The sequence below is a fragment of the Convolutriloba macropyga genome, chromosome 4, assembly GCF_964194025.1.
Source record: "Convolutriloba macropyga chromosome 4, txConMacr16.3, whole genome shotgun sequence".
Taxonomy (NCBI): domain Eukaryota; kingdom Metazoa; phylum Xenacoelomorpha; order Acoela; family Convolutidae; genus Convolutriloba; species Convolutriloba macropyga.
In genome coordinates, this window is record NC_134471.1 from 1,218,628 (window position 1) to 1,239,194 (window position 20,567).

At 32.8% G+C, this 20,567-nt stretch overlaps 1 protein-coding gene across 8 annotated transcripts in view; it reads left to right on the plus strand.

Moving 5' to 3' along the window:
• LOC142338193 (ancylostoma secreted protein-like) overlaps positions 1-20,567 on the plus strand; it is a 95,950-nt gene that overhangs the window by 25,745 nt on the left and 49,638 nt on the right. For all 8 annotated transcript variants that reach the window (XM_075387836.1, XM_075387834.1, XM_075387837.1 and 5 more), the window contains one exon: positions 9,661-9,678. In XM_075387836.1, the coding sequence (XP_075243951.1) occupies positions 9,661-9,678 (18 nt within the window). The remainder of the gene's footprint in view (positions 1-9,660; positions 9,679-20,567) is intronic.

Here is a 20,567-nt window from a genome sequence, read left to right on the forward strand (position 1 = left end):
TTTTTCACTAATGAAAATGACCAATCTACGAAGTAGTTTCACTGATCCAACAGCACCGAGTGAGAGCTTACTGTATCCAGATTTATCATCAGTATCGGAACGGTTGATGCGCGAAGCTGCTGCTGTCAATGAACAGCAGATAAATGAAAAGATTCGAGCTAATAATAAATTTAACAACAATAAAACATATTAGAAATTATTATGAAACTGAAACTAATAATTATAATAAGAAGTTAAGTAGATATAAAAAATTATATTAACGTAGCTGAGATAACAGAAATACTATTATCATCAATTGCAACAACAGCAACAACAACATCAGTTGCATTAACAGGTATAGGATTACCTTATTCTATAACCACAGCTTTTGCTACAGCAACTGTTTGTGGTTCATTATCAAAAACAATTAATACTAAAATAAGAAATAAAATTATAAAGTATTCACAAATGTATATTCTAGCTAAACAGTTTAGTGATAAATTTAATAAACTATATACTAAATCAATGAATGATAATAAAATAGATAATGATGAATATAATGAATTAGTCAAGGTATATGAGGATTATAAGAAGAACAAGAAAAATAAATTAAGTGTTTTTTTAAACTAAAGTTATTAGTTTTTAGTAATAACAATGTCTTTAGTAATAATAATATTAGTATAAATATTTACCGATAATCGTAATCATAAACATAAACATAAATATAATCATAATCAAATAATTATCTTTTCTTTGTACCTAAGTATAAACCTCTTCCTTTTTGTACTACCTTTATACCTTCACCAGTAGTTGCAAATTTAATTAAATCAGGTGTGGCTGATAAAGCAGCTCTAGCGTTTCTAGATGCCGCTGCAGTTCCTATTTTACTTGCAATCTCTAATGCTCTTATTGGATTATTAGCAACTTTCTTTCCAAAGTTAACTGTAGCTCTACCAACACTTTTAAAGAAATCTTTCAATCCCTCTGCTTCTATTGTTGCATCAGATACTGTCATTGATTTATTCCTTCCACATTTAGTGCAGGATCCTCTTAACATTTTAGTACTTTTTGGTGTAATAGCTCCTCTTATGTTATTAGTGCCACTATAATGTCTGCCACCAACACAATATGAATTGGTTTTGAACTTATTTAAAAGACTCATTTCTATATATAAAAAATAATGGAAGTTAAAAAGTATAATCCTTTTGTTGTTATGAATAAGTCTACGGGTTTCACCCGCGGGCGAAGCTCGAAGACTAAGCCTACGGGTTTCACCCGCGAGCGAAGCTCGAAGACAAAGCTTAAGACTGAGTCTAAGCCTACGGGCTCTGCCCGCGAGCGAAGCTCGAAGACTAAACTTGAAGCTAGAGGCTTATGGCGTAGCATCGGTGAAACCGGTTCCCGGATGGACGGAGTCCTATCTCTAGAGAATAAAAAGAAATTAGATACTATTTATGCTAAATGTTTTGTTAAGACTAGTAGGAAATAATGATAAGGACTTTAATTATAATTATATCTATGATATGATAAGCCTCTGGCTATCTGCGAAGCAGTTTCACTGATCCACGAAGTGGCTTTGCCAATTAGTCTCTACGAGACTATATCAACCATCTTGTTACCATCACTATTAACACTAATAACCTTTCTAGTTAATACTAATGCATGACATATAACATCTGCAACTGCAGCACTAAATTTAAAATTAAGTTGTATTGGTTGTGGACCTATATGATCACTTTGATATCTAGTATCAAATACATATATTCTATAACTACTTTTGAATGTTCTATGATTTATATACGGTTTTATATTATATGGTAGCCCATTATAATCTTTATTAAAGCTAACAATCTCTTTAAAAGCCTCATTATAATTATTGGTACCATAATTAATATTCATTCTATCTTCAGGATAAAACTCACTACCAATCTTACAATATCATTCAGTAACATTCATTATATGAAACGTACTTGCATCATGAGTTTGTTCATTAACATTATTATTTTCAAAACCAACTATTATATATTGTGGTCTTTCCATACCACTTTCCATACCTAGATCAAACAAGAAATTAGTAGCATTAGATACGTTCTTATAAAATGTTTTTCTTTCATAATAACCGAAGTCTATATTATTCTTTTTATTTAATCCTTTCTGTACAATAATTCTATTGTCATTACTAGGATCAATACTAGGCACACACCATGATATATCTCTAATTTCTATATTACCATCATTAGCTACTGCATCAGCACCAGCATTAATTCTATATAGAGCTCTATCATTATTATTTCTTTTTAATATTAGTTTAAATCCTAAACCATATATAATCTTTTTTAAATCATTCACAAAACCAAATAGATCACTCATCTTAACCATCATATACATATGACCTCGTTCGGCAGCAGCATGATCACCTTTCAGTTGACTATCTCTATTACCTTGATTTCTAACAAAACCACTCTCATATTCATTATCAGTACTAGTTAATAACTTATACATCAATAGATTAGGATGACAATGATCTATATATTCATTGGTCCTACCACCACTAGTTTCAAGTTTAGCTGAACTAAACAATGCCATCATACCTTAATTAACTAATCTAATATTAGCATTATTAGCAAATACACCCCCAGCATCATCTGATACAACAAACTCTATCTCTAGATATGAATCGTGTATATTTAAATGATTCTCTTCTCTATTGAGTATAATATTAATGTTAGTATTGATTGTATTCATTGTTGCCAGATTATTTGGTTTGTACTTTATAATCTTACTTTTGTGTATATCATTATTATAACCATAAGTTGCATCCAAATTAAAATCCATTTTTATTAGATAAAAAATGACTGATCCACGAAGCGGCTTCTCCGATAACTTAATCTTATGGGAACTACAAAAGATACATGAAGCTTTAACTAAAACTAAGGAAGAACACACACTTAACTTTAGAATGATAAAGCCAACAGAAAAGTTTAACTTTAGTGAACCTATACTTAATAAAAAAAAATTAGGTTTAATTAGATTATCAGTTTATAACTCAGTGTTTAATGTGACTAGAATGAACAATCAACTCATATATGATACCCAAGGTGAAACATGGTCAAATACCCCTCTTTTAGGTATTACACCAGGTGCATATGAATTATATGAAATAGCAGAATTAATAAAAGAAGAAACTAATGGTAATGTTATAATAGAAATTGATAAGAATACAATGAAAAGTTTAATGGAAGTAAAACAAGGTGCAATTAACTTTGACATAGAAAATTCAATAGCCCCATTACTAGGATTTAGAAAAATAGTTTATAATAAAGGTAAATATACATCTCAGAAAATTGTTGATATTATGGGTTTTAGTAATATTAACATTCATTGTAATGTGATATCTGGTGTTAAAGATAATGGTAAGGATACAGACTTATTAAATACTTTTAATCTAACTGAACCACCAGGTTACTTGATAAATATTATACCAACTAATATCTTATATCAAAATGTAACTAAAGATAGAATAGAATATATAGAGTTTCATATTAAAGATGAGCATGGAAGACCTATAGACTTTAATGGTGATGTATTAAGTTTTAATTTACATCTAGTGTAAATAGTTGGGCGAAGCCCCATCAGTGAAGCTGCTTCGCAGATCTGGTGTAACCAGCAACAACTTCGTTGGTCTAATATAGTTAGCAGACCGAAGGTCTGTTTGATTTAGTTACAGACTTAGACTTAGACTTTACTTAGACTTAGGCTTAGACATAGTCATAGATTTAGACTTAGACTTAGACTTATCTGCGAACGAGCTCCGCTCGTGGTAACCCGAGCAGGTTCCCTGATTGGTGTAACCACTTCGTGGATACTTAAACTAAACTACAAAACTCTCCGATCCCAATTAATTCTTAGTTTACCATTAATATTTTTATTTTTAGTTATATCAATGACAATGTAATTATAAGGCTCTTTCCATACCTTATTACATATATTAGCAAAATCATTATAACTAAGTTCCACATTATTAAAGAAATCTTGATATATAGATATGAGGGCTTTACCTCTCTGTTCAAATAAAATAAATAGATTACAGTTCTCTCTAACACTCTGCCTATCCAGAGAGAACAGGTTTTGATTAAGATAAATCATATTACAATTATTATGTCTACCCCTACAAAAGTATTCATTAATAACTGGTTCTTTGGCTCTAACATCATCGAATATCATTAGTTTCTTTAAGTCTTTAGGTAGTTTATCAGGAGATGGTAAATCTTTTATATCTTTAATAAATTCAACATCTGCTTTTGGGTTTATTCTTTCTATACCATGGTACTGATCACCAGTAGGTCCAATGATATATAGCTTATCAAAGTATATACTAGCTAGAATTAGTTTTTTCAATAAGAATGTCTTACCACATTCACTAGGACCAGATATTATACATCTAAAGTTATCTCGGAATGCGGCTTCAGTAATTATATCATCATCATTTAACCATGAATATAGATCATCATTTATATTAATGGCAATAGGACTTGTTTGGATTATATTACTTCTTGGTGGTGATATATCCAGATTAGGACTACTTCGCGGATTATAACTATCCCCTTGATTATAACTACTTCTCTGATAGATAGTCTTTATCATTATCATTATCATTATCATTAGCATTAACATTATCATTATCATTATCATTATCATTAAACTTAACATTATCATTATCATTAACTTTATCGTTATCATTAATTTTATCGTTATCATTAACTTTATCATCTGTGAAGCAGGTTGGCATGCCACGGACGGAGTCCGTTCCCTGATTATCATTATCATCTGCGAAGCAGGTTGGCATGCCACGGACGTAGTCCGTTCCCTGATTTTCATTAACTTTATCATTATTAGCAAAGCTACTTCGTAGATCATTAACTTTATCATTACAACCCAAACAGAAACACTCATTATACATTCCTGGATATTTACATTGATTAACTAGAATATTCAAAGCATTGTTAATTCTAAATCCTCTATCAATAAGATAGATCATGTATAAGCAATAAGCCCCACAATAAGATTCATCATATTGTTGTATTCTTTCATTAGAGCCTAGATTGACATACTCTTCTAAGAATAATGGAGGAGTTTCTATACCAAAACTATCAAAGTAATACACTGGACCACCTTCTCTTCTTATAACTAAAACCCAATGTGTACCTTCAGTTGGATGTAAATTTACAATAATGTTGGAGTTGGGTTCACTTACGTTATTTGGAGTCTGATCTCTCATTACAATTTCAATTGGTGTTAGACTTATATCTTTACCTATATCTTTTATTCTGATATCACTCATAGCACTATTATCAATATTAAATTTATTATTGAATTCCTCAAAAGTTAGGATAAGCATTTTCTTATATATATTATTAATGTTTAATTATAACTCTAATTATAAGTCTAAATATAACTCCAATTATAGTCTAATTATGGCGAAGCATCGGTGGAACCGTTACACGGATGGTCGAAGACCCATAAGTCTAATTATGTCTATATTTATCTATGTTTTCATTTATAAAAATGGAGACAGGTAGCGTGGTTATAATTTTTATTTTCTTAAATATATTTTGTTTTATAGTATATGATTCAATACCGAGTAAATATGCAAAACTAGAAGAAAGCTTTGGTGGATTTATGAATAGGAGTCTAGTTAGATTTGAATATGAAAAGTCACCATTACACACTATTGTCTATGGTGGAACTGGTACGGGTAAAACATATTTTGTTAGACAATACTTAAAATTATACTCAGTCCAAAATCAAGATCCGCGAAGTGGTTACACCGATCAGGATCAAAATCAAAATCAAAATCAAGATCAAAATCAAGATCAAAAACAAAATCTGCGAAGCAGTTTCACTGATCAACCAAAAAGTATAGTTATAGTGTGTAAAGATGACAGAGACTGGATATATCCCGAGACTAATAAATTTTATACTGGATTTAATAAATGTGATATGAATATGATCACAAAAAACAATATGCAAAAATTTCGAAATTGTGTAATAGTACTTGATGATATGGGTGATAAGTTAAATAAGGATATAGACTATTATTTTACTGAAGGTAGACATTATAATATTCAAATGATTGTAATGTGTCATAAACCAGCTCAAATAAATAATGAAGCAAGAATGAGTTGTGATACTATTTATTTAACAACTTATAATGGATCTGATCTATTTAAAAACTTTAATGAGATATATAAATGTGAACATGACTTTAGTAAAATAATTAGTGAGTTAAATAGTAACCATTATAATCGTACAGAGGGAATGTCAGATGAACTTCGTTATGGTATAATTAAATATAATAAGAAAGAAAATACTTTTATTATTATTAATAGTAATAGAACAATGATATATGATTCAAGAGTTGGTTTCCTTGATTTAAAAGCTCTCAGTTTAAAAGATGAGTTAGGAAGAGAAGATATAAATAAACTTATAGCATATATGAAACCACTCATGATAAATGCAACAGATAGAAATACTATTAGTCATGATAATTATCAGTTTTATTTTAATAAACTTCTTACATTAAAAGGTATTAAAATACAGAATGATGTTTTAACTCAGGAAGTGGTTAAAGCAAACGGTCTTAGATTATTTTCAACTATTTTAGGTATTATAAGTTCAGTCTTAATGATATATAATTTCATAAGTCCTGATATAACAGTAAGAAATGCCGGACATGTGGCAACTGCAGCGAGTACTATGTTGAATAGAACAAGTACATTATTGAACTATGGATTTGGCAGAAATCAAGATCAAGATCAAGATCTGGAACATGAAAGGGAATATACAGATGGAGAAACATGGTCGAAGACCCATCAGCGAAGCTGTTACACAGATAGTGAAACATGGTCGAAGACCCATCAGCGAAGCTGTTACATTCATAAATATACTGGGATTTTAAATAAAGAGGGACGAGAGAATTTAAACAGTCTATATGTAAATAATGAAGAATTTAGAAATGAAATTATAAATTATGTTAAAAGTAAAATGCAATTAAACCTTGAAGAAATTTTAGATAAGAGATGTAAAACTAATATACTCAATACGTTAGGAAATAAAAATTTAGCAGAGTGTATCAAATCTAAAGATAATACTAAAGATGTAATTGAGATATTGGCTAAATATATATGTTGAGTATAATTGAAATCAGTGGACGAGCTTTGCTCGTGGTTCTCCAACGAACTTTGTTCGTGGTTTACCAAACTGTTCAACGGAGTTGTTCAACTAAGTTGTTTTGCAAATTGGTTAACCACGAGTGAAACTCGTTTGCAAATTCGCAAATTTGACCAATTATAAATGGTTATAAAATGTTTAGAGTGTAACTATAAATGTGGAAACATTGCTTGTTTAAAATATCATTACGAATCATGTCATAAAGATAAAATTGATAAATGTATATGTGGTAATATAACAATAAGTGCTATTTGTGCTAATGATTTTTCTCCATGGGGTTGTTCTTTAAAAAATGAATCTAGCTCTAGTTCTGGTTCTGGTTCTAGCTCAAGTTCTAGCTCTAGCTCTAACTCTAGTTCTGATTCTGGTTCTAGCTCTAGTTCTGGTTCTGGTTCTGATTCTAGTTATAACACCAGTTCTAACTCAGACCCTAACCCTAACTATAACTCAGTCCCTAATCTTAATCCTAACCCTAATCCTAACCCTAATCCTAACCCTAACCCTAACTATAACTCAGAAGTATTAATCAGTGAAAGGGACGAAGTCCTTGGTACCCCAACTGCCCCGCAGATCCACGAAGTGGTTACACCAATCAGAAATTGTAATAAATGTAATTATATAAAACCACTAACTGATTTTGATGAGAGTAAGTATACATGTAGAAGTTGTACTTCAGCTAAAGTTAATTGTCCATATTGTGCTTCTATTGTGAGATATGATGGGATACGAGCCCATGTAAAGAAACAGCATCCCGGTGTAGAACTAACTAAAGGATTTAGTAGAAATCTAACTGAAAAACAAAGTTCTAGAACTGAAAGTACTTTAGCCATTAGACAAAATGAAGAAGATTGCTCATGTAAATATTATAATTTTGTATCATTTCTTATTAATAATGGAATAAATATAGAAAAAGTAAAAGAAGATATAAATTTATTAAAAAGTATAGATAATTTGAAATAAAAGTATAAAAAATATAAAAATTTATAAAAATTTATAAAAAGAGGGAATCACTCCTTAAGAGTGAAAAAGAGCGATATTTTCTACTGGGGGATCACTCCGAATGAGAGTGAATCGCTCTTAAAGAGTGAAATGTAAATTTTGCTTTGATTTTTTAATTTTATTTCTTTTTTGGAAGATTATACTTATGCTATATATGAAGGTAAAAGTAAATATGTAACTAATTATACTATTGATAGCAAAAGGCATAATTTAGAAACAAAAGAACAATATAAATAGCTATAGATCCATTTGATGATAAAGGTATTAAAGATAGTAATGGTGAGTTTAGGTTCTAACAGTGAATTTGCAAAAGAACTTCGTTGAATTATAATATTGGTATGAGAACAAATAATAAATTATTATATTATTATAATATTTGTATGACAACATATATTAAATTATTTTTTATATTATTTTTTCTAAATCAAGTAAAAAATTACAAGAAAAAAAATTTTTGTGTAAACATCAGTCAAAATAAGGTAAATATGAAAAATGGAAAATTTTATAATTTTTCGACAATATAAAAATGAAATGCAATAACTGCAAAAATAAACCTTGGAAAAAATGTTGTGAAAATTGTAAAGAATTAGAATATAGTTGTTATATATGTAATAGTTTAGTTAAAGTAAAAAATTATATTGGGCATTTAGAGGAACATTATAAAAATCCTGATTTATATATAAAACTTGTAAGATGTGTAATGTTTATAAACATATTTCTTTCTTTAGATTTAGAAATGCAAAATGTAAGTTGTGTATTTACCTTCATAGATATAGATTCGGTCATACTAGAAATCAATTTAGAGAACACATTTATAAATATAATATCTGCGATGCGGTTATTGATTAAGATTTGAACTATGTTCTAGGGTAATGTTGAAAAGCATTTTGAGTCGAATATTCGAATGAAGTGTAAATACTATTTTTATACAGTTTGTAAAATTTAGATATTTAAGAGGGAAAAGCGTGATTGGTAAATTCACTGATAAAGATTAATTCGCTGATAAAGATTTGAATTGGATTTGTACTCTAAATTAAACAGTGTTAAAAAAAAGCACTTTGAGACGAGTATTCGCACGAAGTGTGAATACGAGTCGAAAAGTGCTTGAAAATACCATTTTTTTCTAATATGAAAAAAATTGGTCCGATTAGGGCAAAAAAAACAGGTGGGGTATTTTTAGGGGTGAAATAGGGGGGTGCTGTGCACGGGGCCCTTTTTCCCCACTACTTATATTTAACCATATGGTTATATTTTTAATTTTCTTGTTGCAAAAAAAGTAGTATCAGCCTAATAAAATCGGAAAAGTGAAATCACTAATTCAAATATTTCGGATGTCAATGAGTGATTTTTTATTGGTATTATAACGCTGACATCGCTCATTAAAATTTTATATTACTTCGAGGAACTCATTAAGTATTAATGAATTCTGCAGTAGTATTTTGATTTTTGTAGCGATGCTGACAATTCAAGGTATTCAATCTAAATTCAATCTAAATTCAATCTTCCGTCTGTACAATATCTTGAATTCATCTAGGAAATCTCGGGTCGGAGACTTACCCTGCTCCACTGCTTAAAATCGGGGATTGTATTGAAGGGAATTTAGCTCCATAAAATAAGGGGAAAATAATGGCAGCTTTTATCTTTTCAGTTTCATTCCACAGTAGTCCGGTTTTATGTTTCCCCAGCTTTGAATGAGCAAACCTTCTATCTGATCCCCATTAAATCTGGAAATTTTTATCGTGTAATATGTAATAAGACAGCTGATCAGATAATCATTTCTCTCAGTATATTTTTGTCGTGCGTGATCTGATGAAAGGTTTGAAAACTTTAATTTCAGATTTTAAAGCTTTGAGTGAATCTGAGTCCTTTTCAATAACGTGCTGTAGTAGAAAAAGTCCGGCTACTGCGACAAGTTTACTGGAATCTGAAACTTTTAATGTATCTAAATCTTCTCCAGTGGCATGATTCGGATTACTGTTTTATACAATTTTGCATTAAAAAATGAATTGTATATAGTAAATCCCATAAAGTTGCGAGCGAACGTTCGAAAAGCTCGGGGCATGCAAATGGACAGGTTTTGCTAGATATCTGTATGTTTTTAATTTGAACTTTAACTTTTGAAACGTTCGATAGCGTTGCAACTTTATGGGACTGACTACATAAAGGCAACAGAATTAGCCCCTGAACTTTGGTACAACTTAAGAACGCTTATATACTAATCTAAAACAATTTTTGTGTCGGTGGCAACAGACCACCAGAGAATGCAAGCTAGCACTTAGACTCGTTCTGTTTGCAAAAACAACTTTTTAAAACTGATTCAGTCATCTATTGCTCTTTTGGCATCTCTCGTGCTAGATCTTATTACATTGCAATTTTATTAACATTACCAGAAAAACAAAAATAAATTCTGCAACTGAATAAAATAGCTCACTCTACCGGACTACGATCTGTTTATTGAGTCCAAAACTGCCCAAAAATGGCCGATTTTTCAGCATGATTAGAAAAAACTCGCAAAAAGATGGAAAAATAAAATTACTTGAAAATATACTAAATGAAGTTTAAAAAAAATGTTATCAGGAAAGTTTTACATCAAAAGACTGCATAGTCATAGAAATTTCTCTTATCTAGGAAGCTAAATTGCCTTCAAAAGCAAGCTTTGTTTGCAATTTTTTTTTGTTATCTACATCTTCAGCCAAAAACCAAAAATTTTGAAAGCTGGCCATATTTTTGTGAAAACAAAACGATTGGAACTCAATACCCGCGCCATTGTCAAATTTGGTTCGTGCAAAAACAATATGAAAAGTACAGAAGAAAGTTATGGCTTGCGAACTATCTAAGTAGGATAAATGACAAACCAAAGATTAATTAGAGAATTTTTAATTTTAAATATTTTTTTGGAATATGCCGAGTTAACTATTTAAAAAACAATCTAAATGCAGGTTCCAAATCCTCGTAGTTAACACGCAAAAACCAACACTGATTCAAAAGGATTAAGAAAAAACTGGTTAAAACGAGCCGACGGGCTTCCAATGACAAAGTTCCAATACAGCAACGAAATACAATTTACAGCGAGAAGTTTTTAAATCACTGCTAAAACGATTACGGAACTCATCTGGTCAGCAAAACTGTTTAAACTTTATTTCCAAAAAAAGTTGAAACCAACGTGTCTTAGAACTCAAATGGGACTCAGTTAATTCAGGCTCCAATGTATGTAGTGCAGAAAAAAGTATACGAAATTGGTAACTCGTACCAATTTTTTTCGTATACGAAAAAAAGTTGAAACCAACGTGTCTTAGAACTCAAATGGGACTCAGTTAATTCAGGCTCCAATGTATGTAGTGCAGAAAAAAGTATACGAAATTGGTAACTCGCTAACTTACAAACATTTATATCTGTGTCTGAATCATGTACAGAAGAACCTATGTAACTAAACTGGACCTTTTCTGAATTCTCTAATTTTAATTTTTACTTCAATAAGAGATCTCTTATATGCAATCGCGATAACTTAAAAGCTGTAACGTCCTCTTTGAATGAAAAATCTGTAACTGTTAGCCTAATAGAAACAATGACCCTTTTATATTTCACAAATTGACTGGCTATAAGAACGTAACTGCAAAAAACAGAAATAGGCAAGGTAGAGGCATTGACATTTAGATATCAAAAGAAATTAGATGTAAATGTTTGAGTCAGCAATAGATATTGAGCAACTAAGCATACAGATAGTTCGAACGAGCAAAACATTTGGCCATAAAACTTGTACTATAGTCCAATTCATAGTAAACCTGGATAATTTTTAAAAAACCTTGACGACGTATTATTTTTCTTTTCAGACAAAATCTAAACTGGCGTTATTGTGATTTTGATATGCTCAAAACAAAGCAACAACTTTCATATAGTGCATTTAGAAACAGCTTTCAGATCACTATAGATTATTTTGTTATTGGCCTCTCAGTCTGACAATCACGAGAAAACTGAGCTAATAAAATTCTATAGATGTTTAAGCAAATTCAGCAATAATATGAAAACAAAATTCTTCGGAAAAATAAAAAAAAACATAATTGACAAATTTGTAGATAGATGGTGATTCAAAATAGCAGTTTTTATTGGAAAAGTTTCCACTTATCAAAGAACGGAATAATCATTTACGACCTGAATCATCGATTAATTGGGAAATAATAAAAAAATCATAATGCTCTACGAAATAAAATAACGATAGAAAATTAGGAAGCACGCTAAGTTCATAGGACGCAGAAATTAGGTGACAACCCTTCATCAAAGACTATTTATTTAGCATAGAAAACTTTGCTGATTGATGAGACAAAAAACTAATATCATCAAGAGCTCAGGAGCCTCTTAGTCCCATCACAATGGCAAAGAAGATGTAATATAAAAGGAAGGATATAAAAAAAAACAAATAAGCGTAAAAAAATTCAAAGAAATGTTGAAATTTGTTCCTATTAGCAAGATTAGTTTCCATGCAAAAAAATGGGATGTTCAGGATGCCTCAAAAATTCTAGCCAATCAGTTTTCTGCAAGATATTGTGAAAATTTTCAATGATTTTTGTGGTGGGAAAAAATGAACTTTTCCCAAATAAAATGTAAACTTTTTGCAAAACAACAAATTGTTTTCAGCAAAAATACTTCCTGCGCAAACGCAATCCGAAACTTAACAAATTATCCAAGAAGCTAGCAACAAAGTTGAAACAACTACATCTATATTCATCAACCTCGAAAAACACTGTCATTCATTTAAAACCAACAAGACTTTAAGTTGTAAGCTTCAGCTTGATATAAGTGATTGCTTTTGTGACGTCCATTCTGTGTGTCATCTTACAGTTTTACTTTATAATTTGAGCAGAATAAATGTAATTTTTGTTTGAGAGATTATTAGCTAACCAAATGTTTGTTAATATGTCGTCTCAATTAAAAAATTTGTCTTTTTAATTTTTTGATGAAATTGGTTGTTAATCGTTTAAGATCTGCACAATGAACGACGCCGATTTTTTATTGTACTAAACCTGATCATTGTCTTTCAGATCTTTCAGAAAACTCGTTCAGAAGCTCTGTAATAAATTTGCCAGATTTTTCACAATTATGGTTTCTTGGTCACTGGGGATGTATCTATCTGGAATTTTTTCGTTTTCCTTTTTTTACGCATCCTTAAGGGCTGTCACCCCGAATCCGTTACAAGTGTTGAAAGTATAATGTTAATTGTTTAAAGTATGGAAAGATATACGTACCTCATCCACGTGCTGATTTACATCTTGGTTATTTATGAAATGAGTGAATGCAACAAGGAGCTAACACGTGCTATTTATACTAGATTTGTCCCCAACTTTTCATATTGTTATGTGTGATATGATGACCCTTGATCTTTTAGAGAAGTAAATTATCAGAGTAAATAGCTAGTTAAGATCGGATGTCATAAGAAGTCAAGGAAGTTATAAATTAAAGGTGATCACCATGAATGTAAAAGTGCGGTAATTTGGGGTAATAAATATGGACTGAATTTCGTGTTAATCGCCACAGTTGTCAACCATTATTTCTAATTTAACTATTCGATTACAAGATTTGTCTCTGCGTTCCCATTAACCGACAGGTTATGGGCCCAGAGCTTTTCTAAGTTAAGTAATCAACCCCCATCGTAAATAGAAAAACGTTGTTGCTGCGCCTCTTTGCTACATAAGAGGATCGCTGAAATCACTGGGGGAGGAAGACAGAGAAGACAAGGAGAGACAAGCCTTGTAGTCAAGAAGTGGTCAAGTGAGACCAGAAGAAGCAAGAGTAAGAAGCTTGTGTAACTGGTTGAGGGACTTCAGTTGTGGAGTTGAAAGCTTGTGTGACTGGTTGGGGGACTTCAATTGTGGAGTTGGAAGCTTTTGTAAGTGATTGGGGGACTTCACTTGTGAAGTGAGCAGTTTGTGAAGCTGGTTGGGGGACTTCATCTGTTGAGTCGAGAGCTTGTGTACCTGGTCGGGGGACTTCAATCGTGGAGTGCTAAGTGTGTGTAGCTAAGCAGTGGATTCTGCTTGTGAAGAAGAGTGAGTGGAGCTGTTGTGGGGAATCAAAAAGGAGCGCGGAGGTTCAATTGTATAACAGAGCTGTCGGGCAACCAGGATTGCTTAGTATAGCTGAGAACAGCTCAGCTTAAACAACTGTTTCATTTTCAATTGTGTGTGTTGTGCTTCTGTAAGATACAAGTTTGGTCGAAAGACACAAATGTTGGTGGTAAAACACTTCTTAAATAGGACTAGGATTAGAGTTCCAGTACATTATCCTCGGAGGGTGTTGGTATCCTCATCCATCGTGCTTAATCGCGGCAGAAAAACCCTGGCTCAATGTCAATGTCCTGCTTTCGATTTTGTCAAGGATACTACAGAACTCGAACAGAACACCAACTTCTAGATTAATTTAGTCGACCAAACTCTTTTTGCTTAGTGTTTTTTTTTAACAAGTGCTACCATATTACAACAAGTGCTAACCTGGTGCTAAAAAGCATTTTTTTGGATACATAAACATAACGACTCACCGCTTCGTCGCCCTATAACACAGCCACCAACAGGCAGCAGATTCAAACACGCGTAGAAAGGAAAGCAGTTTTGATCTAAGTCCGAACAAGATTTTTCACAGCCCGACCCTTGTTACAAAAGAATATTTACCTAGAGCAGTACTAGCTTAGAAAAACAAAGGACATAGTTGGGGCATCATAAGTCTTTGGTTCAGTAGGGAACAATTAAAGCTAAAGAGTTAATTTGAGGCGAACGGAAATTAAACGAAAGTAAGACAGGCCTAACAATGAGCTCAAAATTAGAAAGATTGGTATTCAGCGGGCGTGAGGATGATTTCTTGTATTTTGCTGAACAGTTTGAGGCCCGTATGCACTCTTTAAAACTTGGTAAAGTTCTTAGTGGAGAAGCCACCTATCTAGATTATATGCCAGCTGTTAGAAATAACTCTTCGGAAGAGCAACGTAGGCAAGCTATAGAAAAAGGGAGGGAAGAACTAGAAGAGAAAAAGAAGACATTGTGGTACGAGTTAGTTCAGGCTTTAGACAAAACATCAGTTCTTTTTCTTAGACCACATAAGGGTGATGGCACTAGAGCTTGGGATGTACTGTGTAAACGCTTCAAAAGTTTTGAGAGACCCCAGCTACACAAATTGATAGCGCAATTAACTAGCCTTAGGAAGACTTCAAGCGAGAGCATAGTAGATTATCTCACCAGAGCAGATGATATGATATACAACTTAACACTAGTGAATGAAGGAATTAGTGAAAAAATGTTTGTCTCAATAATTTTAAAAGGGCTCCCGAAGGAATATGAAAATTTCGCAACACTTGTGAAATACAGCAAAGACGAGAAAACTCTAGAGGAAATAAAACGAGACCTGATAAACTTCGATAATGAAAATGTAAAAACCAAAACAGAGAGCGTATTCTTTAATAAGGAACGGAAATGTTTCAACTGCCAGAAAATGGGACATATCGCAAAAGAATGTAGGTTTAAGAAAACGATTCCTGAACAAACCAAAGCTTCTCAAATGAAATGTTTTAAGTGTGGTGAGCACGGACATATAGTTAAATTTTGTAGAAAACAACAGAAATATGAGAAAAGGTTTGTAAGTCAAAGCAGGAGAACCAACCAGAGGGGCACGCAAAATTTATTTGAGGAGCAGAATTTAGAAGAAGAAGAAGAAGAGATCTTTTCCTTCTTTCAAACGTCGGAAAACAACCTTGCAAATGAGCTAGTTTTGGACTCAGGTTCTACCAGTCATATGATTAGAGTTTATTCATAGATATAGACAAGGAGTATTCTGGTACCATCACTAATGCAAACAGCAGCAAAAGTTCAATTAGTGGGAAAGGAACAATTGAAATTAGGGTTTTGGATTCCAATGGTTTAGCGCAAAAAATAAGATTAAATAATGCGTTGCTTGTTCCCAACAACACAAGGAATCTGATATCAGTGTCAAAACTTAGAGCAACAGGCAATGAGGTCGTCTTTGGTGTGACTTTAAAAATACGAACTAAGAACGGAACAGTTTTCCCTTTCGAGGAAAGAGATAGTTTATTTATCTGGCACAAAATTGATTACGGCGAGCAGTGCAATTTAGCAAATGGAGATCCCCTTAGTTTGTGGCATAAGCGTCTGGGTCATAACAATGTTGAGGACATATACAAATTAAAAGATCACACAGTGGGGCTAAAAGTAAACGAGCATGATTTAGCAAACTGTGAAATATGTCAGCTAAATAAATCAAAGAAACTTCCAGTACCAAGAGACTCAGGAACAAGAGCAAGTGAAGTCTTAGAAATTGTTCATACCGACATATTAGGGCCCATCCAACCGGAAGCGGTTGATGGTCATAGGTATGCAATAGGGTTCGTGGATAGTTTTAGCAGATATCAGAAACTATATTTTTTGAGGACAAGGGACGAGGCCTTTCAAAAAGTTGAACAATTTTTTGCAGACGTAGGACAACCAGGAACCTTAGTTTGTGACGGCGCAGGGGAATATGTGTCAAATGACATAAACAATTATGTAGACGAAAAGGCGTTAGGCTTGAGTTCTCGGCACCGTATACACCACAAGAAAACGGAAAGGTTGAGAGGAATTGGGGGACAATCAACCCAATGGCTAGATGTCTTTTAGAGCAGTCAGGTTTAGAAAAAGAGTATTGGCCATATGCACTTAACATGGCAAGTGAGATTAAAAATTTTTGTTTCCATTCAGGTATTCAGAAAACACCTTTTGAGGCAATGTACAAGAAGAAACCTAACTTAGAATCTATCAAAGTGTTTGGTTGTTCAGCTTTCGTTCATGTTGAAAAAAATTTTCGTGTTAAGATTGATAGAACTTCTCAAAAAGGAATATTCTTAGGGTCTTCAGACAATAGTAAGACTTATCTGATAGGTATTTCAAATGACAAAGGGGTCTTTAAGGTTAGAAAATCTCGCAATGTAACCTTCAACGAAAACAAAATGTTTATTGAAGTCAAAGAAAAGAAGGAGGAGATAGTCAACAAGCATCATTCAGATGGTGATAGAGACTTAAACCCGGTAGCTTTCCTTGGTGAAATTGTTAACAACGAATTGCTACCTAAGTCTATTGATGAAGCAATTAGGGATAAAAACTGGTACGAGGCAATGTAGTTAGAATAAAACTCATTAGTGGAAAATAAAGTTTGGGAACTGGTAGAGAACAAAGGAAATAAACCCATTGGTAGCCGCTGGCACTTTGCTCTTAAGTTTGGTCCTAGTGGTGAGATAACAAGGTATAAGGCAAGATTCGTAGCAAAAGGATTTAGCCAAGTTCCAGGTCGGGATTACAACGAAACCTACACACCAACAACACGCCTCTCAACAATTCGAGTACTGATAAGCTACGCAGTATATAAAAACACTGAGTTAAAACAAATGGATATCAAAACAGCATACTTAAACGCTGAGATCGAAGAAGAAATCTTTATGCAACAGCCCGAAGAGTTTGGAAAGTTTGACAAACAAGGAAATCCATTAATTTGTAAGCTGAGGAAAAGTTTATATGGATTGAAACAGTCCGGTAGAAATTGGTACTTAACAATCAAAACTTTTCTCAACAAATTAGGTTTCACGCCGGCTATTCAAGATGAGTGTCTTTTCATAAAGAAAGGAGAAAATGGTATAGAAGGATTAGTGTGTCTTTGGGCAGATGATATGGTGATATTAGGATTGCAGGAAGACTTTTGTGAAAACTTTAAAAATAAAGTTAGTGAGCAATTTCAAATTAGCAGTTATGGAGATCTTAGCTGGTTCTTAAATATAAAAATTGAGCGGACACAAAATGAAATTATGCTAAGCCAAGAAGCATATGTAGAAAAATTACTAGAGAAGTTTAACATGAGCGAATCAAAGACACTAGAAACACCTTTAGATGTTAGCCTGAAACTATCAAAATTAGATTCACCAGAAATAGGCAGCAATGAGCATAGAGAAATGCAATCATGTGATTATAGGGGTATAGTGGGATGTTTGAACTATTTGGCATTAACAATTAGACCAGATATTGCGCACGCAGCCAATTTATTGAGTTCGTTTGTTGAAAATCCTGGAAGGCGACATTGGAATGCGGCAAAAGGGTGTTTACGTTACCTAAGAGGTACAAAATCAGAGAAGATGGTTTTTAGAAAAAGTGAGAAACTGGAGTTAACAGGATTTTCAGACTCAGATTGGGCAGGCAACATAGACAATAGAAAAAGTACAAGTGGTTTTTGTTTTAAACTTAATAATATTTCAGGTGCAATCAGTTGGGCTAGCAAGTTACAAAAATGTGTATCTACTTCAACAGCTGAGGCTGAGCTTAACGCCGTAGTCGAGGCCAGTAAAGAAGCAGTACATTTGGTAAACCTATTACGAGAATTAGATTTAGAAATCCAGCAGCCAGTAAACGTCTTTGTAGACAATCAAGCTTGTATTGCTCTTAGTAAAAATTCGATGAATCATGGACAGACAAAGCACTTTTCATTAAAAGTGCACTTCGTTCGGAATTTAGTCGAAAGTTGACTATTAGAGCTAAACTACTTACCTACCGATCGCATGCCGGCAGACACACTTACAAAAGCATTGGGGAGGACCAAAGTATCACTTTTTCGTGATGTCCTTCTCGGAACAAACACTTAACATGATAGGAGGAGTGTTGAAAGTATAATGTTAATTGTTTAAAGTATGGAAAGATATACGTACCTCATCCACGTGCTGATTTACATCTTGGTTATTTATGAAATGAGTGAATGCAACAAGGAGCTAACACGTGCTATTTATACTAGACTTGTCCCCAACTTTTCATATTGTTATGTGTGATATGATGACCCTTGATCTTTTAGAGAAGTAAATTATCAGAGTAAATAGCTAGTTAAGATCGGATGTCATAAGAAGTCAAGGAAGTTATAAATTAAAGGTGATCACCATGAATGTAAAAGTGCGGTAATTTGGGGTAATAAATATGGACTGAATTTCGTGTTAATCGCCACAGTTGTCAACCATTATTTCTAATTTAACTATTCGATTACAAGATTTGTCTCTGCGTTCCCATTAACCGACAACAAGCATTCCATTATTTGGAGGATATAGAATGCATGTTAAACAGCTGTTATCAATTACATCATTTTGTGTAACTGTGTCCTGTTCACGTTAACAAAATTTTTGTTTCCATAACATTTGTCAGCAATCTGGTGCTTGTCTAAGCATCAACTAGCAGGTCCGTAAAAGCGAGATAATTAACATTCATTTAAAAACGTTCACTAATATTTGGAAGAAACATTAATTTCGTTGATGCAATTACCAGGAACTGATAATTTTTGTACGATCCTGAATTAATTTGAACAAATCATGAAAAGCTATTTGATTGTACACGAATTTTTTGTATAGGAATAATTAGTTGTATAAGAATCCTGAAAAGTTAATTAATCTCAAATAAAAAAATGAGCGGAATGCATTATCCAGAAATATTGAGCAAAACTTCTAAATCCGTTTATAATAGGAAGTATAATGCATTCGTTTATGGAGGCAATGAAACAACAGACAAAGATCCGAAGAAATAACCTGGAAAAGAAGTACGGAGCTAATTGCAACCTGAAAAACTTATTGTACTCGGTGCAAATTTTAATTTTAAAGTAAAAAGATGTTTCTATGCTTAAATATCTACAAGAGAGCAAAATTTAGATCTAGCAAAAAATCGAGAAATTAAAGTCTAACTAATATATCGAAAATCCAGATCCGCAAGCAAACACATTGTTGAAAAAACTGCTGGAAAGCAATTAGACGACAAATTGATCATGAGTGAAAAAATTGAAAAACTCACTGAGCCCACCAAACCTTCGCAGAAACCGAAAAAGAGTAATGTAACCTCATATCGTCGCCACAAAAATCTTGTGCACGAAATAATGAAAATCGAATAAAGGCCATTAATAGCTCCGATCAGGTATTACTATCGCAGCTGTTAATAAAGCGACGGGATGATTGAAAAGTGTGCGCTTTTTGAAAAATTGTTTTCCATCAGAACTTTTCTAGGACACTGTCCTCTTTTTGCATCTATTATTAATTTTGACAATATTTATAGGTCAGTGACTTTTCTTTCTTCCCTGTTTTTTTCCGACGCATAAAGTGTTTGGCATCTGTATTTTTTGGTCACTGACTTTTTCTGCATTTCGGTCAATGACTATTTTACAATCTGCGCTTTTTCGGACATTTACCTTTTAAGAGAACAACTTTTTCACCTCTCGCGATCTTTCCTCTTAACTATGCTGCTCGAGAGCTCCTCTAAAACATGCACTTCAGAGGCCTCTCAAACATGCATTTTCGCTTTTCGTAAAAATGGTGCCTT